The following is a 27,527-nucleotide window of genomic DNA, read 5'->3' on the forward strand; positions in this document are numbered from 1 at the left end:
CAGACTATACTGAGCTGACCGGAGCTAATGGTACGAGCGTAGTTCAGCCTAAATTAGATCTACAGACATCTTACACAAACATACACACTCATACACACACTCACAAACATGCATACATATACACACACGAAAAGGAAACATGGTTGAGAAATAGTGATGCCTAATGAAATACTCAGCGCCGTTGGGATGTTTTGCGTTCTTCAACAAATACTTGGTTACTTAACCGTAAATTTTATACTACTTTGGGATAGAAATATTGATTAAAATGAAATTAACTAAACCTATTTACAGGTCATACAGAAATGCCACTGTAGGAGTATTTATTAACGCTTCCCTCAGTTCATCTCCCAAAGCTTCACAGCTTTTGAAATTAGGCCAAGCTCCTACTCTTAACCTCAACAATTGCATCAAATGTTTTCAAGAGACAACAGCCACGAATTCTACGGTACTTACATAAACAAATACTGTGCATTGAAATAAAAATCGTCATATACAGACTCTCTGAATATATAAGTGTGGCCGTCAGACGGACTCAATCCCTGGTACCAGATAACTTAGTAGGAAAACACCTAACTAGAGATTAAGGCTACGGGGAGGGTGTCGGTTTAAATTTCGATCTGGTCCGTTGCATTTACCCTCTTCCTGATTCATTCTTGGTGATGTTGACCTATCCCTCTTGTTGGTAGACGAAGAGGTTTTACAGGGGACAAAAATCCGCGGTTGATGTTTTTGAAGTGTGAAGAGATGGAGAATGTTGCACTCAGATGACTTCAACCGCAGATGTTGGATAGTTCGGTAGCTAGGACATATGACTAGGGATTCAGGGGGCGGGTTCCTTTCTCGAACAGGTCTGTTGTACATGTATGACCCTTCTTGTTGTATAGGGTACTTTAGGGTCTGATAAAGTATACTTATAAAGCTTAATAAGAAATTGGACTGCATTACTAGAATTTCATAGCATCACGAAGTAAAAGAAATCGATAAACAATAAAATGACTATATATCTTTTACCGATCTAATTTACAAAACTATCTCAGTCCCAGTTTCATAGATTTGATTTTATTATCATTTGAATAGTTTGTATTTTCGATTGGTTTTACTTAAACTCTCATAGCTATGTAGCTCGCGAATTTAGTTGTGTATGTCAATAATCATTTTATGTTTAGAATAAAATCTTATGATAGAGCATTAATGATAGCTGTTTTCTGATTGGTTCAGATTACTTTTGATATATTGGGACTTATAGGGCACTGTATTATTGCTACAAAAAGCAATGCAATCTGATTCAAATGTCGTGTGATTTCGGTATAAAGGGATTACCATGCAATATATCTGGGGTTTCAACGGTCTCGTTTAAAGTCAGCATTTCGCAAATGTTATGTTCGTTGTAACAATCTTGTTTGCCAATACAACCTATCATTGGGTCAAATTCTCTCTAAAGTGTTTCATACCGATTATTAGGCTGTTCTAGATACACTAATCTTGACTACAGATACCTATTTAGGACCTAATAAAGTATACTTCTACAGCTTGATAGGAAATTAGACTGATTTACCAGGACTTCATAGAATCAAGAAGCAAATGAAATCAATAAACAATACAATGTACCTTAATGATTAAGGAACATATGCCTTTTTGTTCTTGTATGAGAGGCTGTTAAATCATTCCAATATAATTCCGTTTACCTGCTCATGATATAGGGCTGACAGCGTTTGTGATCAGTCGACAGGGGAAGCTTAGTCCTCCTAGGCACCTGATGCCACCTCTGGTGTATCCATGGGTCTGTGTTTGCCCAACTATCTATTTTGTATTGCTTGTAGGAGTTATGAGATTGATCACTGTCCGTCATCTTCACCTTTATAAGAGTTATGAGATTGATCACTGTTCGTTATTTTCACCTCTATAGGGGTTATTAGTTTTATCACTGTTCATTATATTCACCTTTATAGGAGTTATGAGATTGATCACTGTTCGTCATCTTCACCTTTATAGGAGTTATGAGATTGATCACTGTTCGTCATCTTCACCTTTATAGGAGTTATGAGTTTGATCACTGTTCGTTATCTTCACCTTTATAGGAGTTATGAGATTGATCACTGTTCGTTATCTTCACCTTTATAGGAGTTATGAGATTGATCACTGTTCGTCATCTTCACCTTTATAGGAGTTATGAGATTGATCACTGTTCGTCATCTTCACCTCTATAAGAGTTATGAGATTGATCACTGTTCGTTATCTTCACCTTTCGTACATTACATGAAGAACATGTAAGTAGCGAAAAGGAATGTCCTTCAATGTAAAGGTAAATTCAATTTAGTCTTTCTAAATCTCATTTAAAGATCACTGACATTAGAACCTGGCTGTATGAAGCTAAGTAAACGACTAGTAAGGATAGTTCATGTGTTGCGATGCGGAGTAACGAACCATACCTCCTCATTATCAAAAGGTCTACGCTGATTACGAAAACCAATTTAAGTTAGATGCACTTACGAAATTATCATAGGTGTTAACATTTGTGTACCAGTATTACTTTTCTGCGTGTAAAATATTCAACATCGATTTCTTGATAATTAGTATATTTCTTCCAGTATATAACTTTCAAATCTTGTAAATTCCCTCACCTTTAGTGCATTGTCAGATTCTATATCAATCACAAAACAAACTGCTATCAGTACTTGGAATTGGTTACTTCAAACTCCGTACCATGTTAATTCTCCGACAATACTGTCCTCCCCTGATTAACGATACTAAAGATTTAATTTAACAGACTGAGCTGACCGGAGCTAATGGTACGAGCGTAGTTCGGCCTAAATTAGATCTACAGACATCTTACACAAACATACACACTCATACACACACTCACAAACATGCATACATATACACACACGAAAAGGAAACATGGTTGAGAAATAGTGATGCCTAATGAAATACTCAGCGCCGTTGGGATGTTTTGCGTTCTTCAACAAATACTTGGTTACTTAAAGTAAATTTTAAACTACTTTGGGATAGAACTATTGATTAAAATGAAATTAACTAAACCTATTTACAGGTCATACAGAAATGCCATTGTAGGAGTATTTATTAACGCTTCCCTCAGTTCATCTCCCAAAGCTTCACAGCTTTTGAAATTAGGCCAAGCTCCTACTCTTAACCTCAACAATTGCATCAAATGTTTTCAAGAGACAACAGCCACGAATTCTACGGTACTTACATAAACAAATACTGTGCATTGAAATAAAAATCGTCATATACAGACTCTCTGAATATATAAGTGTGGCCGTCAGACGGACTCAATCCCTGGTACCAGATAGCTTAGTAGGAAAACACCTAACTAGAGATTAAGGCTACGGGGAGGGTCTCGGTTTAAATTTCGATCTGGTCCGTTGCATTTACCCTCTTCCTGATTCATTCTTGGTGATGTTGACCTATCCCTCTTGTTGGTAGACGAAGAGGTTTTACAGGGGACAAAATTCCGCGGTTGATGTTTTTGAAGTGTGAAGAGATGGAGAATGTTGCACTCAGATGGCTTCAACCGCAGATGTTGGATAGTTCGGTAGCTAGGACATATGACTAGGGATTCAGGGGGCGGGTTCCTTTCTCGATCAGGTGTGCTGTACATGTATGACCCTTCTTGTTGTATAGGGTACTTTAGGGTCTGATAAAGTATACTTATAAAGCTTAATAAGAAATTGGACTGCATTACTAGAATTTCATAACATCACGAAGTAAAAGAAATCGATAAACAATAAAATGACTATATATCTTTTTACCGATCTAATTTACAAAACTATCTCAGTCCCAGTTTCATAGATTTGATTTCATTGTCATTTGAATAGTTTGTATTTTCGATTGGTTTTACTTAAACTTTCATAGCTATGTAGCTCGCGAATTTAGTTGTGTATGTCAATTATCATTTTATGTTTAGAATAGAATCTTATGATAGAGCATTAATGATAGCTGTTTTCTGATTGGTTCAGATTACTTTTGGTATATTGGGACTTAGATGACACATTATTATTGCTACAAAAAGCAATACAATCTGATTCAAATGTCGTGTGATTTCGGTATAAAGGGATTAATAATGATAATAAATAATACCATATTTATATAGCACCCTTTTCATACACTATGTACGCTCAAAGGTGCTTTACAAATGTAATGTACATTATTACCCCGGCAGACCTTATATCAATCTAGAACTTTCTCAGCCTCCTAGGAAGCATACAGTGCAAGCTGCCATTACAAGCGCTAGAGCACTAACATTCTAACAATATCTTTCACTGTCTATAGCCAGGTACCCCTTTTACACTTGGGTGGAGTGAGGAAATTCATGTAAAGTGCCTTCCCCAAGGACACAACGTCAGCCCTGCCGCGGCCAGGACTCAAACCCACGACCTTTCGGTCGAGAGTCTGACGGCCTAACCACTCGGCCACCGACGCCACAATTACCATGCAATATATCTGGGGTTTCAACGGTCTCGTTTAAAGTCAGCATTTCGCAAACGTTATGTTCGTTGTAACAATCTTGTTTGCCAATACAACCTATCATTGGGTCAAATTCTCTCTAAAGTGTTTCATACCGATTATTAGGCTGTTCTAGATACACTAATCTTGACTACAGATACCTCTTTAAGACCTAATAAAGTATACTTATACAGCTTGATAGGAAATTAGACTGATTTACCGGGACTTCATAGAATCAAGAAGCAAATGAAATCAATAAACAATACAATGTACCTTAATGATTAAGGAACATATGCCTTTTTGTTCTTGTTTGAGAGGTTGTTAAATCATTCCAATATAATTCCGTTTACCTGATCATGATATAGGGCTGACAGCGTTTGTGATCAGTCGACAGGGGAAGCTTAGTCCTCCTACGCACCTGATCCCACCTCTTAATATTTTTAGGTCATGTAAAAAAAAACCAATTGTGATACAATGAGGGTATGATATTGATTGAGCTGCGTATAGTGATAATTTCAGCATAGTACAACTGTACATGAATTCATTTTGAATTTTTTTTTAACTCTTGGGCATTGAAAAACTGAATCTGCAAAGCTGTGGACGATGAATTTTCATTCTTGATTGTATGAACATTAATATTGATGTTACAGGGGTTTCAACAGTCTCGTTTAAAGTCAGCATTTCGCAAATTATATGGTCTTTATAAGATCTAGTTTGCCAATACAATCTATCATTGGGTCAAATGCTGTCGGGCGTGTTTCATACCAATTATGTACCGTGGGGATCCGGGTTGGAATACGTCCTCAGTACCCTCTTGCTTGTCGTAAGAGACGACTAAATGGGGCGTTCCTTTGGATGAGACCGCAAAAACCGAGGTCCCGTGTCACAGCAGGTGTGGCACGATACAGATCCCTCCCTGCTCAATGGCCATAAGTGCCGAGCAGCCCTTCACCGGCAATGATGACTTCTCCATATGAGTGAAATATTCTCAAGAGGGACGTTAAACAATATTCACTCACTCACCCACACCAATTCTTCTTGGCACACTTATTATGACTACGGAAACTCCGTTTACTTGATCAAGATATAGGGCGGGTGTAACCGGTCGGCAGGTTATGAGATTGATCACTGTTCATCATATTTCCCTTTGATGAAACAATGATCAATCTCATAAATCCTCTAAAGCATACAAATTAAGAAAAGGGCAATCCCGTTGTGAGCCCTATATCTTGATCAGGTGGACGTTTTTTCGATTGATTGCTTGTTTGACGTCCCTTTGAGAATTGTTAACGGATATTGAGACGACACAATCTATACATGACGTAACACAAATTAAGACCTATGCTTAAGAGAGAGAGAGTTATTAAATATGCCAACATCTGTCGCGAAACTGGACTTTTGTTTTTAATGTCAGGTCCAATATACTCGTGTTTGTCACTTCTAAATGCCGAACGTTTGGCAAAGGAGTAATCATTACCTAGGGGATGCTTACTCCTCCTAGGCACCTGATCCCACCTCTGGTGTGTCCAGGGGTCCGTGTTTGCCCAACTATCTATTTTGTATTGCTTGTAGGAGTTATGAGATTGATCACTGTTCGTTATCTTCACCTTGCATAGGTACCATAGCCAGGTAATAATGGAATATTCCTACACAGATATTGTAAGTTGACGATGGATAAGCTGAGCTGATGAGATGAGATGAAATGAAATCATCTCGTTTGTCATTAATTTATGAGTTAAGTTTGCCATGCATTGACATCAATATTCAAAAATGAAACAGATATGGAATCCTCTTTGAATTGGTATCTTTTATTTCCGTGCTGGATTTAGCACCGTGTTAAACAGAGTTGTCCATTGAATTGTTCGTTACTCGTGTGAGTGATAAGGTCCGCGGGTCCCTTGTTTTCATATTTCTGGTCTACATGAATTCCATATATCATTTAAACTATTTTTACACAGTTGGTCATTAATATTTTGGTATTGATATTTTGACTTTATTTTCTCTCCGTTTTATCATTTTCATTAGTCTGTGTCATTTACAAAAACTAACCTTTATTTATCACATCAAACTAGAAGTTAACCTTCGCCATTATTGTTATTACAGTTGTTACAGAAGCAAATTAGTGCCACATTTTTATTTTTTTCAAATTCACACTTTAATCTGTAAAATTTACCCTTTTTTCGGTAAAATTCACATTTTAATCTGTAATTGCCTTGAATAAAACTTGATAAGAAGTGGAACCAGACTCAATATCCATTTTGGAATGTAGAGACTGTTTTAGTTACACTACATTCTAAACCAGATTCAGTAATTCTGAAACAGTTCAAGAATTTTTGTCTTATTTCATGTTTGGTACGACACGCGTCACATTTGGGAGAGGGTTGAAATGGAAAACATTTGTAGATCATAGTTGCTTTCCTAAGTGAAGAATGATTAAGTTTTCATCAAATGTGCTTAGAATGACCTTGTGTATGGAAAAAGCTAATGATTACGTTTACAATTTGGTAAAGATATGCCTGTAATATTCTCAAATCTACACTTTGCGGCATGTAAATGTATGGCTATGATATTTTCATCGAATGAAAAAACCAAAGAATTTAAAACAAATTCAAAGCAGATTTCATTCGAAAAAAAAGAGTTAAATCATCAACAGTCCTAAATAAATGATTTGATGATTTAAAAAATAAATAAATAAATATGTTTTACATTATGACCCCTGGGTCGAGGCCTCTGCTGGTGGACTGTTAGTCCCCGAGGGTCTCTACAGCCCAGTAGCTTAGTACTTCGTTACTAGCTTGAAAATACGGATGTATATTTAATTGCTGTTATAAAATTTAGAAATTCATTTCAAAATTAAGGATTATCTCACTCGTGCATAGCTCTTATCCTTGGACGAATTTGGCTCCACTTTTTTGGCACGCTGTTTTTGGCTATATTTAGCTCCCAAACTTCATAGTTATTTTGGATTTCAAACATTTCGGTTGAGCATCACTGAAGAGACATTATTTGTCGAAATGCGCATCTGGTGCATCAAAATTGTTACCGTATACGTTTTACATAGAGACGCAATAAACCCATACAATTATGTGAGATACATGCACACTTTCTTATTGTATTTTGTAATATCGAATGTTAATTTCAGGTCACACATTTTCTGTGTTCGTTTTCGCACAACTAACTCGATTGAATGCTTCAGTAATGAAACATTTGTCCCATGCCACGTGTCCAGATTCAGACAAAATAGCTTAGATAAAGCCGAGGTGTTTAATCTGACAGATTTTGGTTTACGCTTAACAGGGTTTTCTTTACTATAACCCTATCATTTTAAATATCATTACAAAAGGAAACAACCTAATCTAAACATTTCCAAAGTATTTTGAATTTATTTCTTGAATTACAGCACTGTGACAGCAATTCCATGAAAAAAGCTTGTCTGATAAAGGTGTCATCTGTGAATTGTGACAGAAATCTGGTCATATGTTGTTGGTTGTTTTTGTTTTTTGTTTTTTGACAATCTGCCTCCATGTAGCGTCCCCATGGACTTAAACTTCCAAAGTGTGATCTTTTGAACCTGTTAATACGCATTACAGTGTGATGATAACGAATAGTGGTCAATCTCATAACTCCTATACAAAACTAGAGCAAAGCTCGTTGCAAAGCAACGAGAGGTCTTCCTTCGGAGCTGTGTGACATAACTTTTCAGTCCCAATAATGAAGAAAAAAATTACTATTTAAATTTATGAAATTTATGGCTCAGGACATACAATAAAGGTTTATAGCTGTTACCAATATTTTGTCATACAACAAAATTGTGATAGCATAATATTCAGACTGAAGAGAATAATTCATCGAGTTTGAATTATTTATACATACAAATCAAATAAATTGTTCTCAAATCTTGAATATTTTATTAAATTTTAATATATATCTGCGTAAATACATGTATGTATATTATGTACACAGTGCGCACAGAAGTCGCGTATGAATTTCACGCCAGGGGCACGTGCCGAAGTTACATGATTTGGACCAGGAGTTGTGAATCAATGTTTAATCAAAGTCATTGTTTTTAAACAATAAAACAACAAATCATTTGAAATGAGACTGGTCGGCTATGGGTTTCTGAATATTCTATATGTTTAAATTTGGTTTAATCATGATTATAAACTATTGCTCTCAAAACATGTTCAGAAATAATTCGTTATGTTTGTAAAATGTATCCATTTTCCTTTTCCCAACGAAGAATTTGAGTAAAGCTTGTGTGTTCAGTTAAAGTAGTGTGAAATCACAGATCGCTAGTCCAGCAGCGTTGAATCTCCGATATTAAACACACATTCAATTAGACATGATTGAGAAACGAACTGTATATTAAATTGCAGATTTTAAAATTGATGCCTGACTCAATGCTCTAGAGTTTTGAATTTAAAACAAATCAAACGTAAGACCAGGGACGTATAAACAAGTATATACATCCCCGGAAAGACTGAATTATTCGAAAAATCCAATATGATAAAAAACCTAACATTCTGTGTTATATTTAGGACGACAATGTTTACTTTGTGTACATGCCCTGGTTCACACACGATGGTTCCTCGAGGCGGTTACGTAATTGTAAACAAAAACAAACCCCGTGGTGTAAGTAAGATGCGTGTAGTTAATGACTGAGTTATTCTATGCTTGAAGGTTTGTTTCTTCAATTAAATATATCGTTGTTGTAATAACAAACGTAAAAGAGATAACCTTTTCCTCCTTTTTTCTTTGGAACGATTGTTTATATTAAAGCTACTAATGATAAAAAAAGAAAGTTGTCGATAGATGATTTTTAGAGGTACCATATATCACGATAAAACCTTATTTTAAAAGAATATTAGCATTTCATTAAGTCAGATTTATCAATTAAAGCAAGTTTATTTAAGTTATAAGCATACCCCCCCCCCCATTCACCTACCTAATGATACGGTTACCTGTTTGCGGGTCAAGCTTTTTACTCATATATAACACAATAATCGAGCAAAATATTATTTTTATGAGATCAATAAGATGTTATAGAACAACTTACCCAGCAAAAGCCATATCGAAATATTTACCGTTTTTGAGTTATAAAACGAAAACTTTGAAGATCCCCAGATCCCTAATGTAAGGGGCCAGTCCCTTTTTAGGGATAACAAAAGACAGCTCTTAACATTTTGCACAACTTTTGTTCTACACGTCTTAACAAAATATTTTTCGTTTAAAAGATACAAAGGAAAATATGTGTAATTTTTTGCTCCTTTGGAAGTCCCAATTTTTGAACCCTGTCAACCACCATTTCGAACGCTGTAATCATAAAACAAAAAGCAACTACAATGCTCCTACTTTTCATTTTCAATGCATTTTTTGTTCAAGCGTAAAAAGTCTCGGAGCCTTTGTCTGGAAACCAAAGCTCCTAAAATTTCATTCAAAGGGGATTAACTCGTGAACAGAAGGGAATTTCTGAAATGTAAAGCATGATTTTAAAATTGTTCTGTAAAGGTTATAAACCCTGAATATTTGAGCAAAATCCATGCAGAGATGAGCGAGATATGAAGCTTCAAAGTTAGCGTCTAGGAAAAAGGAAGAAAAAAAAAAGAATAATAAGAATAATCTTAACCAGCACAATCAGTAGAAGGTCTTCCGTTGTTACGGAAGACCTTAATTAAGAGTGTGGCAAACATGACCCCTGGGCATACCAGAGGTGGAATCACGTGCAGAGGAGTAAGCATTTTCCCTGTCGACTGGTCACATTCGTTGTGAGTCCTATGCCTTGGTAAACGGAGTAATCTGTAGTCAAAGGCAGTGCACAAATAACGACTTCACTTGGTATGTAATACATCAGACAGCATTTTACCCAATGACAAGTTGTATTAGTACATTTAGTTGTATTAGTAAATTTAAGCGTTATAACGACCATTCCTTGCAAATTTTCTTCGTATAGTGTCAATAAAGCTACAATTTGAATATCATGTTTTCTTCTTGACAAGGTGTGTGTTTTCTTTTGCGTAAGCTTCGGTAATTTTTTTAGATACCAAGATAGTCCTATGAAAAGTGATCGATCCCATAAAGAGTACACAATTTAAGAGTTGGGCAAACACGGTCTCTTGGAAACACCATAAGCGTCCCATGATGACTGGTCACATCCGCCGTGTATCCATGGTGTTTCATTATTGATGTAGATTACATATTATAGACTCCTTTATTATCCCTTAGGTGGAATCCATTTTCTACTAGATTTTCACTAGGTTAAATCAAATGGTTGTTGCTTAGATCAAATAGGAAATATTGCTGACACTCTTTGGTGATGTGTGGATAAATTTAAAGATGAAATATTCGACATTCGATCCAAATGAATTGAAATAGTTTCTTCCAATAATATTGTCACTAACGAGGTTCTCATGATAATCCGTAAAAATTTGAACCGTTCTGAGTATGTGATGTTAGTAGTAGTATGCAGCGGTTGCTATGTAATTAGGATACGTTACGTCATCTTTATTTCACTTTAAAACACAAATTCATTGGCTACATGTACATGATGATGCCGCACAATAGCGTATATTAGACATTACATAAAGACGCAGCTGACTCCGATGCGAAAGCACAAAATAGCTGTCGTCGATATATTTTCCGTCTTATATCGATTGATTGATTACATTGTTTACTCCGATTTGGTGATTTTTCATCATTATTTCGGATCTTATGTATCGAAATTGCGTTTTCAAAATGGTGTTTAATTTAAAGCATGGATAGATTAGGAACAACATCAACATACTTATGTGGCCATGAGCAATTCCATTCTTTTGAATGAAAGTTTACGGGTAATAATAGTACTTCAGTCCTAGGGAAGTATTTCTCGACTTACCAGATGCGTTTTAAAGACTGTGGTATTAAAAATGGCATGCTATCATAATTTCAACTCTTCATGTTTTGTTAACATTTTTAATGAATGCTGTTTTACCTCCCTGTGTTGGCGTTTCATTCCATAATTATGTGACGGCATGAGAAAAAGACAGGATAGAATTGCTGAACTTAGTACTAGATGGCAGAGCTTGAATTCGTTCCAGAACCTCTACGGGAAAATATTTCAGATTGACAACATTTCAGCAAGGAAAATATTGATTAATTTTATATTGTTTAATGTCGCACTCGAGCATTTTTCACTCATATGGAAACGTGCAAGGAAAAGATGGACACTAGCTATTTCAATATCTCTAGATCGGCCGATATTCGAACTTACAGATGTTTATTCGATCGAAAGAAATATTTTCCATTGCGCACGTCCTTTATGTCTCCTCCAGAGCTACTTTTCTTACAAGCAATTTGCTAATCCATGTACAGCAAAGGTGAATTAATCCAAAATACAATATCACATCGTGTGTTCCCAGGACTCGGACCATACTGAAATATGTTAAGTGAAATCAGGCGATCATCACCCTTAATTATCAATATTTCGCATATTTGTGCCCTTCACTTGGACCCTGTAGATGAATGCAGTGTACGGCACTCCTTCGGTGGAAAAACACCTGAACTCCATAAAAAAGCAAGTACATTTATGCAATTCTTATTTTAATTACGAATTATATGTAATTTCAATTCTTCTATCCAAGTCTTCACATCTTGCATTAGTTGTGTTTTATAGGAAAATAAGATACTCTTGAATAATCCATTTTCGTTGCTGTGACTTTTTGTGGTTGTATGATTTGTCTCTGTTTCATTTGACCTAAACTTCCTCTTAACTTATTTTGAATTGTTGCATTCTGATATACGAGTATTCATGAAATCTCACAAACTTGAGACACCATAAAATTTATCCTTTCTCTTGAATGCACGGTATTTTATGCGAGCAGGTTGATTCGAAACGTTTTAAATGGCGAATGCATGGAAGTGGATCCGGACCTTCACAGTCGTGGTGAATGTGATAGTATACAGCAACTGTCGGGTTTATGAGGAGACGATGCCTAAATTACTTCATAAATGTCTGAAACAGACGAGTCACACCAAAGGAAATATCACCAGAGACACAGCGGAGGCTATCGATTATCTCTGCACCAAAAAGTATCTGTTTAAAACACCCGACGAAAGATGGCATCCAGACCTTGGACACGTGGTTAATACCAAGTCCTTGCGAGAATTTGCTGTGCTCTTCAAAGAACTGGACGTTGAAGGAAAGAACAGTCACAGAGTACATTACAGGTACTCGAGTGTCAAGAAGCATTTCATCAGAGTAAGACGTGCTCAGCCTATCATCAGGAAAGAGTATCGACAACTGACGGAGAAGGAGAGGAAAAAGTTTCACAAGGCTTTGAATGCGATGAAAGCCGACACAAGTGATCCGGTAGGTTCACATTATTTGACTATAAATACATTATACTGTAAACGCATTCCAGAGTAGTCTACTATAATTGTACATTTTATGTTCTTAAATACATTTCAGAAAAGACAGCCGAATGTGTATGACTGGTTTTGTAATCTACATCCCAACAAAGTAGCCCCTAATGCACACTATGGCCCGGCTTTTCTTGGATTTCATCGAGTTATGCTCTATCTGTAAGTTCTTAAGCGCACTATGGCCCGGCTTTTCTCGTATTTCAACGAAATATTCCCTATTCGTAAGTTCTTAAGCGCATATGGTCCGGCTTTTCTCGGATTTCATCGAATCATACTCTATCTGTAAGTGTAATCTCTGAATCCTGACTTTTAATAGTAAAATGCTTGGACATTGTACATCTGTACAAAGAAAAAAAGTTTAGATCATGAATTCATTTTCAGATTTGAACAGAAACTCAGGTCTTATGATTCTGACGTGTTTCTTCCATTTTGGGATTCGACTTATGAAAGTTTACTTGATACACCAACTGCTAGCGTCGTTTTTACGGAAGACTTTATGGGATCCGGCACAGGGACTGTAGTAGATGGTCCCTTCAAAAACTGGAAACACGATACTGTTGGTGTCCTCATCCGAAATATTGGTAATAGTGGTCAGCTTTTCCAGAGAGAGACATTGGACAAAATGATGTTGAAGACATTTACATCAGAGATTACCCAGCCAGATGCTGAGTTCGATGTTAATCTTGAAGCCAAACACGGTCAGGTCCACGCATGGATAGGAGGAACCATGGATAATCTGGATTATTCGCCTGCAGAACCTCTCTTCTATTTACACCACTGCTTTGTTGATGCAATGTGGGAAAAATTTAGAGATTTTCAGGTCAAACGAGGTGTGGATCCAACTTCGTACCCCGATGTTAGTGGTGGCCACGGGTCAGACAAACCAATGAAGCCTTTCTATTTAGATATCAAGCATGGAAAGAAAAATTATCTGAAGAACAAAGTTGGATACGCCTTAAAGTGGTCTCAATTAGTTAAATATCAGTATCCAAATAAAAATTGCCAGACGAATAGTGACTGTGGGTCATCAGCAATGCTTTGTAGGGATGAACAATGCATGACGATGACGGCACATGAATATGAGGTTTCAAAGCTACCGGCGTCATCGCCTCCGCGACAAAAAGTAGTTGCTTCATCTGCAAACACATCTCCAAGTCAGCAATTGGATAGGCTACCAGGATGGGACAACTGGTTTGGATGGAGGAAAAGGAGGAGTGTGACTTACGTTCACACCCATTATCATTATCCCTACAAATACATCACTCCGTACAGATACACGACACGTTACAGGAAGAGAAGGAGGTATTACAGGCGCCGATCTCATAAAGGAAATATTGCAGTTAAATATAAGTATTCCGATGAAAAGACTTCACCTATATACCACTCATTTCAGAACACCTACACCGTTGACGGTGTAGAGGATATTTCCAAATGGGTGTATATTCCTGTCATTGTGTACTACAGAAGGCCTAGTGAGGTTCACTATGATGCCCACCCAATAGAGCACGGTCGCCCTGTAATGAATAAGGATGTGTTTAACCAATACCACGACGCTAAATATATCACCCACAAAGTAGGCCATCCTGCAAGAAATCCTAAATGTGAACACATTGGTTCGGGTGCAACCAAAGTTTACGTTAAAGCTACTGGGCTGAATTATAATGGATTTTACACTGACTACGCACTTATCGACGAACGGCAGCCATTGTCGTTTGCATTAACCGAGGTTGGTGTGAAGAAACCGGTCGGAAATACGCCCTCAAAAGTCTACATCTCAGCTCACGATCCTTGTGGAAGAAGCTGCAAACCGCGCTGTCTTATGGCGGGTTCCAACCCAACACGGTACAAAAAATGCACCGGCACTCTAGGAGTTACATCCGGGGAACCTCTCATGTACAGTTCCGATACCGGTGACGCCCATCTCAACACATTTGATTTCAGTACTCTTCCTCCTACATTGTCTAACAAGAAAGTATATCTGGTATTTTATTGTGACCAGACGGAGGCGTGGCCGTGGGACTGAGCAATTCCAATGTCTTGGGAAGAAAATCATGTAGGGTACACATGTATGAAATAAAGTTATTCTCAAATGACTTGTTTTAATTGGTACAATACCATTCAATTCATCAGGAAATGACAATACATTTAAAATTCAAGCAACATTTTAAGGACAAGAAAATGACCCGTGAAGAAATGTGATGCATATTCTTGTTTGGTTTATTTTGTAGTTTAGTTTTATCATCATGGGTGTTTCCTACAAATTTCATCTCCCACTGGGTAAATGCAGAATGATACTACTGGATTACAAACCATGGGAATTAGTTGTTTGTTTTTTATGTCTATAAAGCATAACAAATGTAAATCTTCAATACATCACCTTCCACATGAATTGCAAGGACTGGTCATTAAATCGGATTCGGAATGGCCATCGGTTTATAATTTGCTCGTGGTCAGAATGTTGTGGTTGGATTCCAGACAACAAATCTATCATTTTAACTTTACTATTCCTTAACCAAACTTGGTATGAGGAGTGGGTGTAAGCAGTCATAATGATGGGTTGTTCCGTTTCCCTCTGTTTAGATGGCAGGATCAATCTCGATATATTGGCGTCGATCCAAAACAAAAAGGTCATCAATGTCAACACTTACTGCAGGTGTCGCCCAAGTACATTATCTTACTCGTGCACCAAGTACATTATCTTACTCGTGCAATCAACTACACACAAAAATATATTATGCATGTGCGAGAATGCATTACATATGTAGATTTCAACATTAAAGCTCATTAGAATCTTTATTGCCCTTGTGGTTTGAAGGTCGATGCTAAGCACTTCTGTGTCAACAAGATTAGAAAGATCCAGATCCTTGTGGTTGGAGACAACTTATATTGCTGAAGAAATACCTTTCATATGTAGATGTTTATATCATCTTTCAGTATACTCCCATAGGGATCAGGGTTAGAATAGGTCCTCAGCACCCCTTGCTTGTTGTAAGAGGCGATTAATTGGGGTGGTCCTTTGGATGCAACTCCAAAAACCGAGGTTCCGTGTCACAACAGGTGTGGCACGATAAAGATCCCTTCCTGCTCAAAGGCCATAAGCGCTGAGCGTAGGTCTAAACTTTGCAGCCCTTTAACGGCAATGGTGACTGTCTCCATAAGAGTGAAATTTACTGGAGGGGGACTTTAAACAAAATTGAATCAAACAATCTTCAAGCATATCAGCAATTTAGCAATGAATTGTACACATAATACCACGCACACAAGTCTGTGTTGGTATTGGACTGCATTCAAATACAACATAACACATACTCCAGCATACTATAAATTTTATTCTGACTGACATGAGGGGATGCAGAACATGTAACAAGTCTGTGATGAAATGCACCGGTCTTAAAAAAACCTACTTGTAACAACCAATGTGATTGGTCCTGTCACAAAGTGACCTTATCGTGAAGAAAACGGATTGAACATTGTGTATTCTTTAATTTTCATTTCCTGAGATGAAAACACGTAAAAAGCAAAGATCTTAACTTGTGCTAAAAGGGGGGAAATAAGCTGTAATAAATAACAAAGGGAAAATGACTAGACATAATGAAAAAAGATGAAAGAATGAGGTATTATTAGAGCAAAAAAAAAAAAAAAAAAAAAAAAAAGAGAGGAAATAGGGAGTTAAAGTGCATACAAGACTATGTATATGTATATTGGCCGGCCTTAACATTTTAATGTAGTCACCTTTCATACAAACGGTGTGCAATTTGGTACAGAAAAAAATGCTGTTTCTTCCAATGAGAATTCAGTAATTGGCATTTTTGTCATGATTTGCATAAAGTGACCAAATTTCTTATTATTCGCTTAAAAAAAATATTTTACAATAATGTTTAAAATTATTCATGTTGCATATTATTTTTGAGTGATGATTTAAGATGCATGCTTTCCTTCAGAACAAAAATATTTAGATGAAATGACCCATAAATATTACTAGTAATTATGTTTCCATTTTTGGACAAATTAATATATTATGAATTTAAATTGATAATTAAGATTGGTCACAACATGTTTTAATATTAAAGTAACAAATATTTCATGCCTGTGATGTACCAACATGGGTCTGCTTATAGATTTTCTGAAATATAAATGTCACATTCACTGTATTTCTCATTTCAGAGATGGCCTCCTGGATGTTAAAGAGGAATGTACCGATCGAGATGAGGCATTTCTTGAGAATGGTCATTCCACTGTTGACAGTCCCTTATCGGTGGTGGTCCAGGGCGACTACTCCAAACAGGCTCTCAATCTGTCCCCTAGAAACCAGTACGATGAGGTTTCCCTGGACAACCAAGCAAGAAAGGATACAGGTTGTGAACAGGGTTTAGATCTGTCCCCAGTATCTAGGTCTCCAAAATCTAGCTCACCCATTGGACAAAATTCATCCAATCAGAACACTCAATCAGTGCAAAGTTCACAGGAGGTGGTGATGGACAGCTCATCTGGACCACATGGATCCTGACTGAGAAAGTGAATGGATGCTTTTTTTCCCCTTTCTAAATGATGACTGTAGTGTACGACGGGTCAGTCAAACTGAACCTGTTTTATTTATGATTCAAGTTGTAGTTTTTAGTGACCTTCAGTGTTGCTGAGTCATATTATATCTGTGACCAATCAAAAGTTGTCTTGGTTTTACTATGTTAGATTTGATTCTGATATATAAATTATATATTCAAGTGCTACTGTTGCCTTTTTGCTATCTTGTTTCAGTGTTATATATTCAGTTTTCTTGTTGTGTTTTGCTTCAAGTTTTAGAATGCATAAACGTTGTAGTGTTTTGAATTTGTGAGTAGTTTTATTTTAAAAATGAACTGTTATTTTTCCATTTTTAAATGAAGAGGATCTCTAATGATATTTTGGCATGCCTACCCCATCTATGGAGAGAGAAAATTTGTTTAGTGTAATCTATGTTTTAAAAAGAAGATCATGCACAGTATATCAAAAACTTTTGGGCTTTGATTATTGTAAGAACAATATCTTCAGTCATCAACATACAATCGCCTTTTTTGATTACTACACCCTATATGAATGATTAATCATATCTCCTGATCCCGTCATATTTGTATTAATGTTAAAAACAGAAAATATTAAGAAGGAATTCTAGCGAATGATTTCTGGTGTAGACTTGGGTAGAAGTGCCAGATACAGTTAGATGGCCACATTGTGCTTCTGTAGACGGTCTGATATCTCCCGTAGACGGTCTGACATCTTCTGTAGACGGTCTGATATCTTCCGTAGACAGTCTGACATCTTCTGTAGACGGTCTGATATCTTCTGTAGACGGTCTGATATCTTCCGTAGACGGTCTGATATCTTCCGTAGACGGTCTGACATCTTCCGTAGACGGTCTGACATCTTCCGTAGACGGTCTGACATCTGTTAGGTGTTTGCTACCAAATCAGTCCTTCTGTTGCAATGGTTGGTTTTCTTTGCTGTGTTTAATTTTTTTGTATTTGTTAAATGTAGCTGTGTGCAATAGAGGTGGATCATTTTTTGCAATAGCCAATGATTATTTTTTCTTAAAGCAGATTTGTTATGATTTGTGTCTGATTTTGCTTTTCTTTTCTTTTTTTATTTTTAGAGATGATACTGTTTTATTTTTTAATTCAGGATAAGTTTCATAACACTGTTTGTAAGTAAAGATTGCTTAATCGAGAAGGTTGACTTATTTAATATCAGTTGATTTGTGTACAATATTACCTTCTTTTTTTGTTTCATATCAAAAGATTTCATGCTATCAGTTATGAAATGACGAATGTTGCCTTTTTTAATAGGTGTGGAACATTTTTTTAAAAACTCTAGATTATACCAAAGAATAGACAATATATTTTTTTCTGAATGATGCGTACATTTCATTCTTGTATCTTAGTAATCTAGAAAAAAGGTAAAGTTTATAGAAGACACTACACAATAGACCTCGAGTCTCGCCGGGCCATATGTATTGTATATATCTTATATATTTCAAGGTGTCGCAATGAATATTAATTAACAAAAACGAGTGCAATAAAATATTGTCTCACATCCAAAGATAGGAAAATAATTGTAACTGAATAAATAAACGTTTTTTTTTTAAAAAAAAATATCTTATTTAATATTGCTGCCAGCATAATCTCACTAAACAGGAAATAACATCCTAACAGATTATTTTTAAAAATATACAATATTAAGAATTTTCATTTCCGATCCATTGGAGACCGGAAATATATGAGCATTAAATGTCTGAATTAACAAAACGCGTCAATGGCATAAAAATTAATTCCACCCCTCCCTCAGTCCCTCATGTAGTTTTATATTCTCTCCCAATTTCTGTATACAATTAAATTTCATTCTAAGATTTGATTTAGAAACCGCAAAGAATATAAATGATAGCATCATGCTGCCAACAAAACATCCAAATTTTGCAATAAAGCTGCACTTCTTTGGTATAGAATTGTGGTAATCCCGTGCGGGGCAGATGATGGCGACAGGAAGGGCTGTCAACCACAGGAAGCTAAACCCTGTCAAAATCAACAAGGCCCTCGCTTGCTGTTCAAGTGAACTTTGAATCGCTTATTCATCACTTCAAAACCACGACTGTCAACTCATCACAAGCAGAGCTATTTTTGTGTGTTGTAAACAAACAATAGCTACCATTAAAATGTCATTATTTGCATGTTTATTCCCCCTTTTCAATTCATCATTGTGCTTTTTTGAAAAGTATGCATAATGAATGAATTTCCCGGTTTAATATGTCATTGGTATTGAGCAGCGGATACATTTCGTGGGACGTGCAGTAAATAGCACAGATTTTGTTAAATGTGATTCTGGTTTCTTTTTTGTTTGTTTGGAAAATTACATGCACTTTGTAAGATCTAAATGTAATGAACTCTATGCAATGCCTTAGCTTCTAAAAGTGTTGTAACTTAGTGTTTTCAAAAGTATTAAGTCTGTGTGACCTATACTTTCTTTAAAATATTTACATGGAAAATTAAATTCAAAAATATTTCAGTAAAAACGGAAAATTATGCAGTTAAAAAGCGCTTGTGTGCAGGTGTGCTATTAAATCAGGTGACCTGGAATATCTTCCATTGATATATTTTCATAAATAATTTATACACATAAAATGAGAATAGCCATAAGATTAACATTAAAAATCAAATCTGAAAAAATTCAAATTTCCTTCTAATGACAAAAGTGCTTTCCAAGAATCTTTTAGTTGAACGCATGTTGGAAACATTTTTCACATTTAAAAACAATCTCAACGATGTCCAAGCCTCTTGGTGATACGGTATACTCTATATGCAACAAAAATTTGTTTCATTTAAATTGATTTCTACAAAGGGGGGATGTTAACTTTAGAAGACATGTACAGCACACAAAATTTAAAACTGCTGGGCAAATCAAGTGATTCATTCATGTATCTGCAGCCTGGTACCAGATATGTTCAACAACTTGTAGCAAACTGTAGTAAAAGTCCGCGCGCCCTCTGTACGAACAAACAAAGCCTCGACAGCCCAGAATGCTGGTCATGTTTAATGCATACAACAACATCACGATAGATGGATTGTCACAAAATGAAAACAAGTTGACTGACTTCAGGAAACGGCTCGTCAACACAGGCCACGCTGCACTGTCGAGGGTCGTAAACGCCACGCTTGACACTGCTAGCTGTCGGATAATGCCCCAGTGACCTAGGCCTGTCAGATGCGGCAAATTATCAACACATTATTTCTGGCACTGAAATTCTTGGATGTTTTCTTGTTTGAAATTTAATTTCGAGATTCACATCAATGACATCTGATAGATCACTTGTCAGCCACGGATAGGTAAAGGGCGTATCTTTCACACACTGTATGTAAACAGCATCAAATTAGCTAATTATCTGGAAACCTTATGACTCCCGCTTTATGATTTTAAATGATTTATGAAATAGAACATCTGCCCTCCGCCAACCAATAAGAAGCAATATATGTCTATCTAGGAAGTATACGATAACATTCAACTAACTACAGTGTGAGCGACCCAGACAAACTGCAGTTTTTGTGTTTGAGGCGTTAACAGGTGTCCCAAGCTTACAATCACTTGTCATGCTTATGTCAGTTAGTTTCCAAAAATTGTCCAAATATAATCATGAATATTGAATTTAAACAGCGCAATAAATTACATCTTGAATTACTGAAAATAAGTAGAATCTGAACAAAGGAATATCATTATTGGTTTATGTTCTCAATCAGCATAAAATATTAACATTTTGATCATAAAAAAATTTGTCCATTCAAAAAACAAAAAAAAAAATTTGCACAAATTTAGACTTCTGACGGAAATAGGGTGTCAATAAAATTTAATGAAAATTGTTATAAAGCATTTACTAACTGCTATGAAATAAACCCATCTGAAACAATGGCCATTAATATACAAGAATAAACTAATTATTATATGTTTGATGATTAAAACTTAATTTCCTTGATAAGTTAAGCAATGAACATTTATCAGATCAATTACAATTTCTACGTATAAAGCATTTCCTCACATAGAATATAACTATATTTAATTTGGTACTTCATCGTAAAAATCAAGAAAATCTGTTTAATTAGAATTAATTCACCTCAGAGTTTATTACAAAACTCAGAGTTTGAACTTGGCACTCGCCCATTTGCCAATTGTGAGTAAAATTTTGTTGGGGTGCCTAAATTCGCTGTCTCGCTCGCCCACATGGCAAGTAATTTTTGTGAACAGGAATCGGTCATAATTGTATCAGTTTCGGTAGTCACTACATCTTTAGCGACCAGACACTTTTCCAAAAGTTATTTACAAGCTTAACTTAAAAACTTTAAAGTGTTTTGGAGACCTCTTCTTAAACAAATGGAAACCATGCACGATATATACCCTTGGAAGTCGATCGGCAAGATCACAGGAGTTAAAACAGCTAAAAGTTATTGAGCTTACCAAACAAACAAAAACCAAAAAAAAAAAAAAACACAATTGCAGTCTTTATGATGCTTATGATTTAGGGATATGAAAAAATAGAAAAGCTTCTGTTAATACAAAAAAACAGCATTGTTGTCAGTACAAATTGAAAAAAATATTCGAGTTGGAATACATAAATCTTAATAATGGATGTTTTGTGGTAGGGTATATATATCTAAACGTATTATAAAAATTTTTAAAAAAAAGTATGGAAACCTATTTACAACCCCTCTAAATATTACTGTTCATTCAAACAGTATAATGAAACAAACGCACACAAATCCATTCACATGTCTCATGAATTTCTTACATTATACTTCATCAGATGTGGGCTAGCATATTTTGTTGTGGGCTCCCAAAAATAATACTTCTAGAGCCCACATGGCTCCTGGAAATTTCAGTTAAGTTTCAACCCTGAAAATGATTCAATTTCTGGACATTGTGATTCACCATTATGCAGAACTGAATGTCACTAGAATGAGAGCAACGCTAAATTTTCACAGTGCTGTACAGTCCATCCATAAAATATGGTTTTTAAAAAAATCATCTAAAGCTCCACAGAATGCAGCTATAGAAATGCACACAACACAATTTATCCAAACAGCATTTTCCTTTCTTTGGTTCTATCTCATAATAATTCATAATACAAAAAACCAGGAGACCGAACCCTGGAGCAATTGGGGCAACATCTGACCTTGACGGAGACCCGCATTTGCTCTGATTATCGGAGCTATTGTTTCTGCTGGTTTTCATGATCGGAACCTACCTTGATGGAGACCCGAGTTTTCTCAGGTTATCGGAGCTGTTGTTCCGACTGGACTTCATGGACAAATCTTCTACACCATCCATAGACACCGATCCATTCGTGTAATGGTGATTTAACATGGTAGCCTGCTCAATAGCAGCCTGCATTGAAAATTGACATTCGTATAATTTTTTTTGTCAAGTTGATAAAATGCATCAATCATTTTTACTAGAGAGTAGACTTCAAGTTCTTGTACTTACCCGTAAGCTGGCATTAAATGTCTCGCCGAAGATTACCGGCTCAGCATTCATTGAGGGACTTTTAACTTCTTTAATGGACATATTTCTAATAAGTAAATAAGAAAACAAATGATGAAAATGAGTACTCAGAAATGAGTCCTTCATATTTTGTACAACAGAATTACATTCTGAAGAATGGCAGCCTTACCCCCCCAGCTTCTGGGGCCGTCTTTTGTAAAACTCCACTTCATCGACTGTCCACACGGCCCCTTTCACATTCTCCACTCTCATGAAGCATTTGTGTAGACTCAGGTTGTGTCGTACAGCATTCTACAAAATAAAGAATACCAACAATGAACTTGGTAAAGAAGCAAATGAACAACTGCATCATGACAATCAAAGACTATTTATCAGTTAGTGCGAAAGATATCAGACGACCCTGACCAAAACATTGAATTGAATCTGATGAATTCCTTTCTATGCAGAATGAGAAATTAACTTTTTATAAATTTTTTGATGCGTGATGAGAAAGTTTTGTAAACATAAGTACTCCTTGTTCTTTTCCCCCCCATCCAGTTGAAATCAGCATATCATTCTACATCACAATGTAAATATTCACAACAAGAAAAATGCATGACATCAAAAACTTCAAATTCCATTTTGATATATTTCTGCATGGTTGAAAGATGATAAAGTATTATAAGTGCATGAATTAAATGAACAATATTTCAATAAAATTAAAACATGACAGTTAATTTGCTTGATCAATGAATCAGGAAATATAACCCATCATAAAATAAGATAATTAAAAAATAACGTTTAGCTGACAATTAGATTCAGGGTTCATAAATCAACCTGCAGACATTAATTACGATCATTGCAACAATATAAACAATTCTTAAAATCCATTCTCCAACGTGTAGTTACAGGTATATTAGCATTGTCTTGCCCGAAAGTATAGACATGTACGAGATTTGATCATCCTAAAACATTATAGGCACGAGAATTGACCATCCAAAAACATAGGCACGAGAATTGACCATCCAAAAACATAGGCATGAGAATTGACCATCCCAAAACATAAGCATGAGAATTGATCCTCCTCAAACATAGGCACAAGAATTGACCATTGTAATATACAGGCAATGACACTGGATTTGATTGACCTAAAAACACAATTTTGATTCTATGAAACTCATCTTTAAAATCAGGGGTGGGGGAATATGTGACTTTTGATTTAAATATCTGACACTACTCCAGTTACAATGTATAGGTATTCTTCTATACCACAATGACAAAGTTGCACCTCTTGAATGGGGCCTCATCAATCACGCAAGCCCTTAAATATTATTTATTCAAATGTCAAGAACTATTTACAGTGTATTTTTAATCGGCGTATACATGAAATATGTTAAAATGTTGTCAAATGTTTTATGTACTATGTGAAAAACCTAATCATTTCCAATTCAGACGTGGTTAATTTGATCTCTAAATCACATGAAGTGATTCATTATATATAAATAGAGCAGGAAACACAATGTGTATATATATACATATATATGCATAGTGTGTGTATATATATATATATATATATATATATATATATATATATATATATATAATTTTCCTAACACACCCTGTTCTTTTTTTAATTACATTATATACTTGAAGAAAATCCTGATTGATGTTACAGTGTTGTTGTACGTGTGATATTAATACTTAGGCCAAGTAAAATTAATTAGTAGATTATCATTCAAACTTCACAAAAAAATGGGGCGGGTGGGAGTATTTTATTTTTTATTTTTCGCCATGGTATTCTTGACCTCGAAAATGCCTTCTCTCATTGAGAAAAGGCTTTATAAATCATAATTACATGTGTATTTGGGTTTCTAAAAGGCAAAGTGAAACAAAGTACGTTTACGATACCGGACCGGACATAAAAATATCCGGAAATCGTAATTTTGAAAAATAAAAAAAACCGGGGCGGGGCAATTTTCGAGGGGCGGGCGGGAATGATAATCTACTAATTAATTTTACTTGGCCTTATGTAAATCACATGAAACAAATGAACAGAATGACATGCAAAATCATCCACACACATCGCAGCATAGAAAACTTGACAGTTATATTTTCTAGTCAGCTGTTAAATTACAAAATTGACATGGATTTCATCATAATATGTAACCTTGATCATGATTAATTATATTGTACAAAATATTTTTAAACTCTGCCAATTCAAAAGTAGATTCAAAGTACATTTGTTTTTCAAAAGTACATTTACATGTACTATAAAGTTAAAAGGATTCAAGGCTTCACTGTCTAGTTTGTTGAGTATGTGAGCCGTCCTGTAAATTATCACGATTTCTATTGTAGGTAATTATCTCACATGCCCAACAGGCTTGAAATAAAAAAATTCAATATAAAATCGACATATCAAAAATATGCAGTTGTTGCCCTTTTATTCAGAGGAGGAAACCCTTTAATGCTTGTAACTCCCTACTTGTCTAAAAATCCCCTACGATTTTGATATATTTTGATTGAAAGCAGGATGGTTTTGAAGCAGTGCAAGATAAAAACACATGACATGCACAGTTATCTCCCATGAAATAACCCCAAACGTTAATGAAAAATCATTTTCATACCTTCCAAGTTGCTTCATTCCGTCGGAAATAGGCGAATGTATTTTGGAACCACTGGTAGATTTCATTCAGCGTCAGTTGTTTATGAGGAGACTCAATAATGGCCTGTATTCCAAAACAAAACAAACAATTTTTAAAATCTTAAAAATATATATATATATGCAGTATATGTATGTAGATTTAGTGCAAGCCCTTTTTTGTACATATTTTACTTATGTCGATAAAATAGATGTGCTATATTTGTATAGATTTATACGCACATCATTAAACAACTGAGAAAATTGGCAATTATTACAATTTATAAAGATGTCAAAGTCGAAGGCAAAAACATCGGAAAAGCATATAAGATAAGACAAGATATTCTTTATTTCCTCCATTTTGATGGAGAATAAATCATAATCAAATCATAAACTTATTTGAAATAAATAACTAGGGGTGTGTGTGTGTGTGTGTGTGTGTGGGGGGGGGGGGGGGGGGGGGGGGTGATGGGGGGTTAACATATATGATAAAAAGAATCTCCCATAATTATTCCTAGAAATTGAATGCCAAGGCTCGGTGATAGAAAACTTACAACTCCTTGAATATAAATCATATCAAACCACAAACCATGGGAGATCCTATATCTATATCAAATATTTACAAAAACATCATTCTAAATGTAATTTGCACAGACTATTTGACATTCAATTTCTAGGAATAATTGAAAAAACATTAATTATCTCGCATCAAGTGATGTCATTTGACTATTTGTTAATTATTAATCATCACCAAGTGATAATTTTCATAAATACCAGCATCAAGTGAAATCAATTGATTATTTTGTTGAAATATCACCAAGAGGTAATTTTCATAAACACCTTTATCGAAAACTATTAGCACAATTATCAGTGTAACGACTTACTGAGACATACCGGTCAGTTTTTAAACTACATGTACATACTTTAGTACTCAAATGTGCTACATATACAGTGCTCCGTCGACATATTGCCAACTTTTGTTAAAGATGATTTTGGGCAATAACGCTGGGGTGGCAATATAACGAATTCATCATTACGGACAATTCAACGAGCAGTCAAAAGAAATTCCAAAAATTTATTTAAGTTCCATTCTGTATAAACATTTAGATTATCTTGAGTTTAATTTAGCAATTATTAGTAATTAACCTGGCCACCTAAATAACTGACCAGCCTGTCACACTGTTGACTGCACCGCTATCAAAGAACAGGTGTGATCACTGATGGGTGTTAGGTACTTGGCATTATTATCAAGGATAAACCCTATAAAATTTAACCATTTGTTCGTGAAAATCAGTGGCATATGGCATTATGCGGGGTTGGCATTATAACGGGGGTGTGTTAACATGGGCGAAATCTGTGTTTTTAAAGGATTTTCAGGCAATAAGCGGGGGTGGCAATGTAACAGGAGGCAATATATCGAGGGAACACTGTATGTAATATCCCCCCAAAAATAAAAATAAAATAAATAAAAATCAGCTTGTGCAAAACAGTACATGTACAAATTTTCACTTTCCAGACAACTGACATGTACATGTATGCCTAGCAAGAGTGTAGAAGAAATGCATAGTGTACATGACTTTGCATCAGCTAGAACACAAAATTGAATGATGGCTTGGCACTCGCTCATCTCAGTTACAAATACAATACGCATTGTTCGATAAGTAGATCATCAATCTGAAATGTAGAACAGCCATGCTTACCTGGCGAATCAACGAGGCGTAGGTGAAGGGGGGCCGTACATCAGTGCTCTTGTAGAAATCACGATTTCTTTGGATTTCTAAAACAGAAACACAAAATAAAATGAGTATAAATGCATATTTCATCTGTTGTGAACCCCCCCACCTCCCTAAAAAATTCTAGCAATAATAGTCGTATTTCTCATGCCTTTAATTGACAAAGACTGTGTGTAAACATAATAACAATTATCTATAATGTGTGCATGTTTAGAACACAATGTACAATAATAAGTGTTAATTAATAAATGTTAATTAATACCCTCTGAGGTTCCATTCTCTTTATCCAACAGCTATTGTAT

General features: G+C 35.6%; 2 protein-coding genes across 3 annotated transcripts in view; one reads left to right on the forward strand and one right to left on the reverse strand.

The window, feature by feature from the left end:
• Positions 1-12,340: 12,340 nt before the first annotated feature.
• On the forward strand, positions 12,341-14,900 carry LOC125654104 (uncharacterized). The gene is made up of 3 exons (XM_048883893.2): positions 12,341-12,808; positions 12,908-13,020; positions 13,243-14,900. Exons 1-3 carry the CDS (start codon positions 12,341-12,343, stop codon positions 14,882-14,884), a joined length of 2,223 nt encoding a protein of 740 aa, XP_048739850.2. The 3' UTR covers positions 14,885-14,900.
• Positions 14,901-16,170: 1,270 nt separating this feature from the next.
• LOC125654090 (forkhead box protein P1-like) overlaps positions 16,171-27,527 on the reverse strand; it is a 53,770-nt gene continuing 42,413 nt past the window's right edge. For both annotated transcript variants that reach the window (XM_056142774.1, XM_056142773.1), the window contains 6 exons: positions 27,193-27,269; positions 25,479-25,580; positions 23,045-23,166; positions 22,858-22,942; positions 22,619-22,758; positions 16,171-20,734 (listed from right to left, as the gene is read on the reverse strand). In XM_056142774.1, coding sequence (XP_055998749.1) covers positions 20,728-20,734; positions 22,619-22,758; positions 22,858-22,942; positions 23,045-23,166; positions 25,479-25,580; positions 27,193-27,269 — 533 coding nt within the window. In that variant the 3' untranslated portion in view covers positions 16,171-20,727. The remainder of the gene's footprint in view (positions 20,735-22,618; positions 22,759-22,857; positions 22,943-23,044; positions 23,167-25,478; positions 25,581-27,192; positions 27,270-27,527) is intronic.

The sequence above is a fragment of the Ostrea edulis genome, chromosome 7 (assembly GCF_947568905.1).
Source record: "Ostrea edulis chromosome 7, xbOstEdul1.1, whole genome shotgun sequence".
NCBI classification, from domain to species: domain Eukaryota; kingdom Metazoa; phylum Mollusca; class Bivalvia; order Ostreida; family Ostreidae; genus Ostrea; species Ostrea edulis.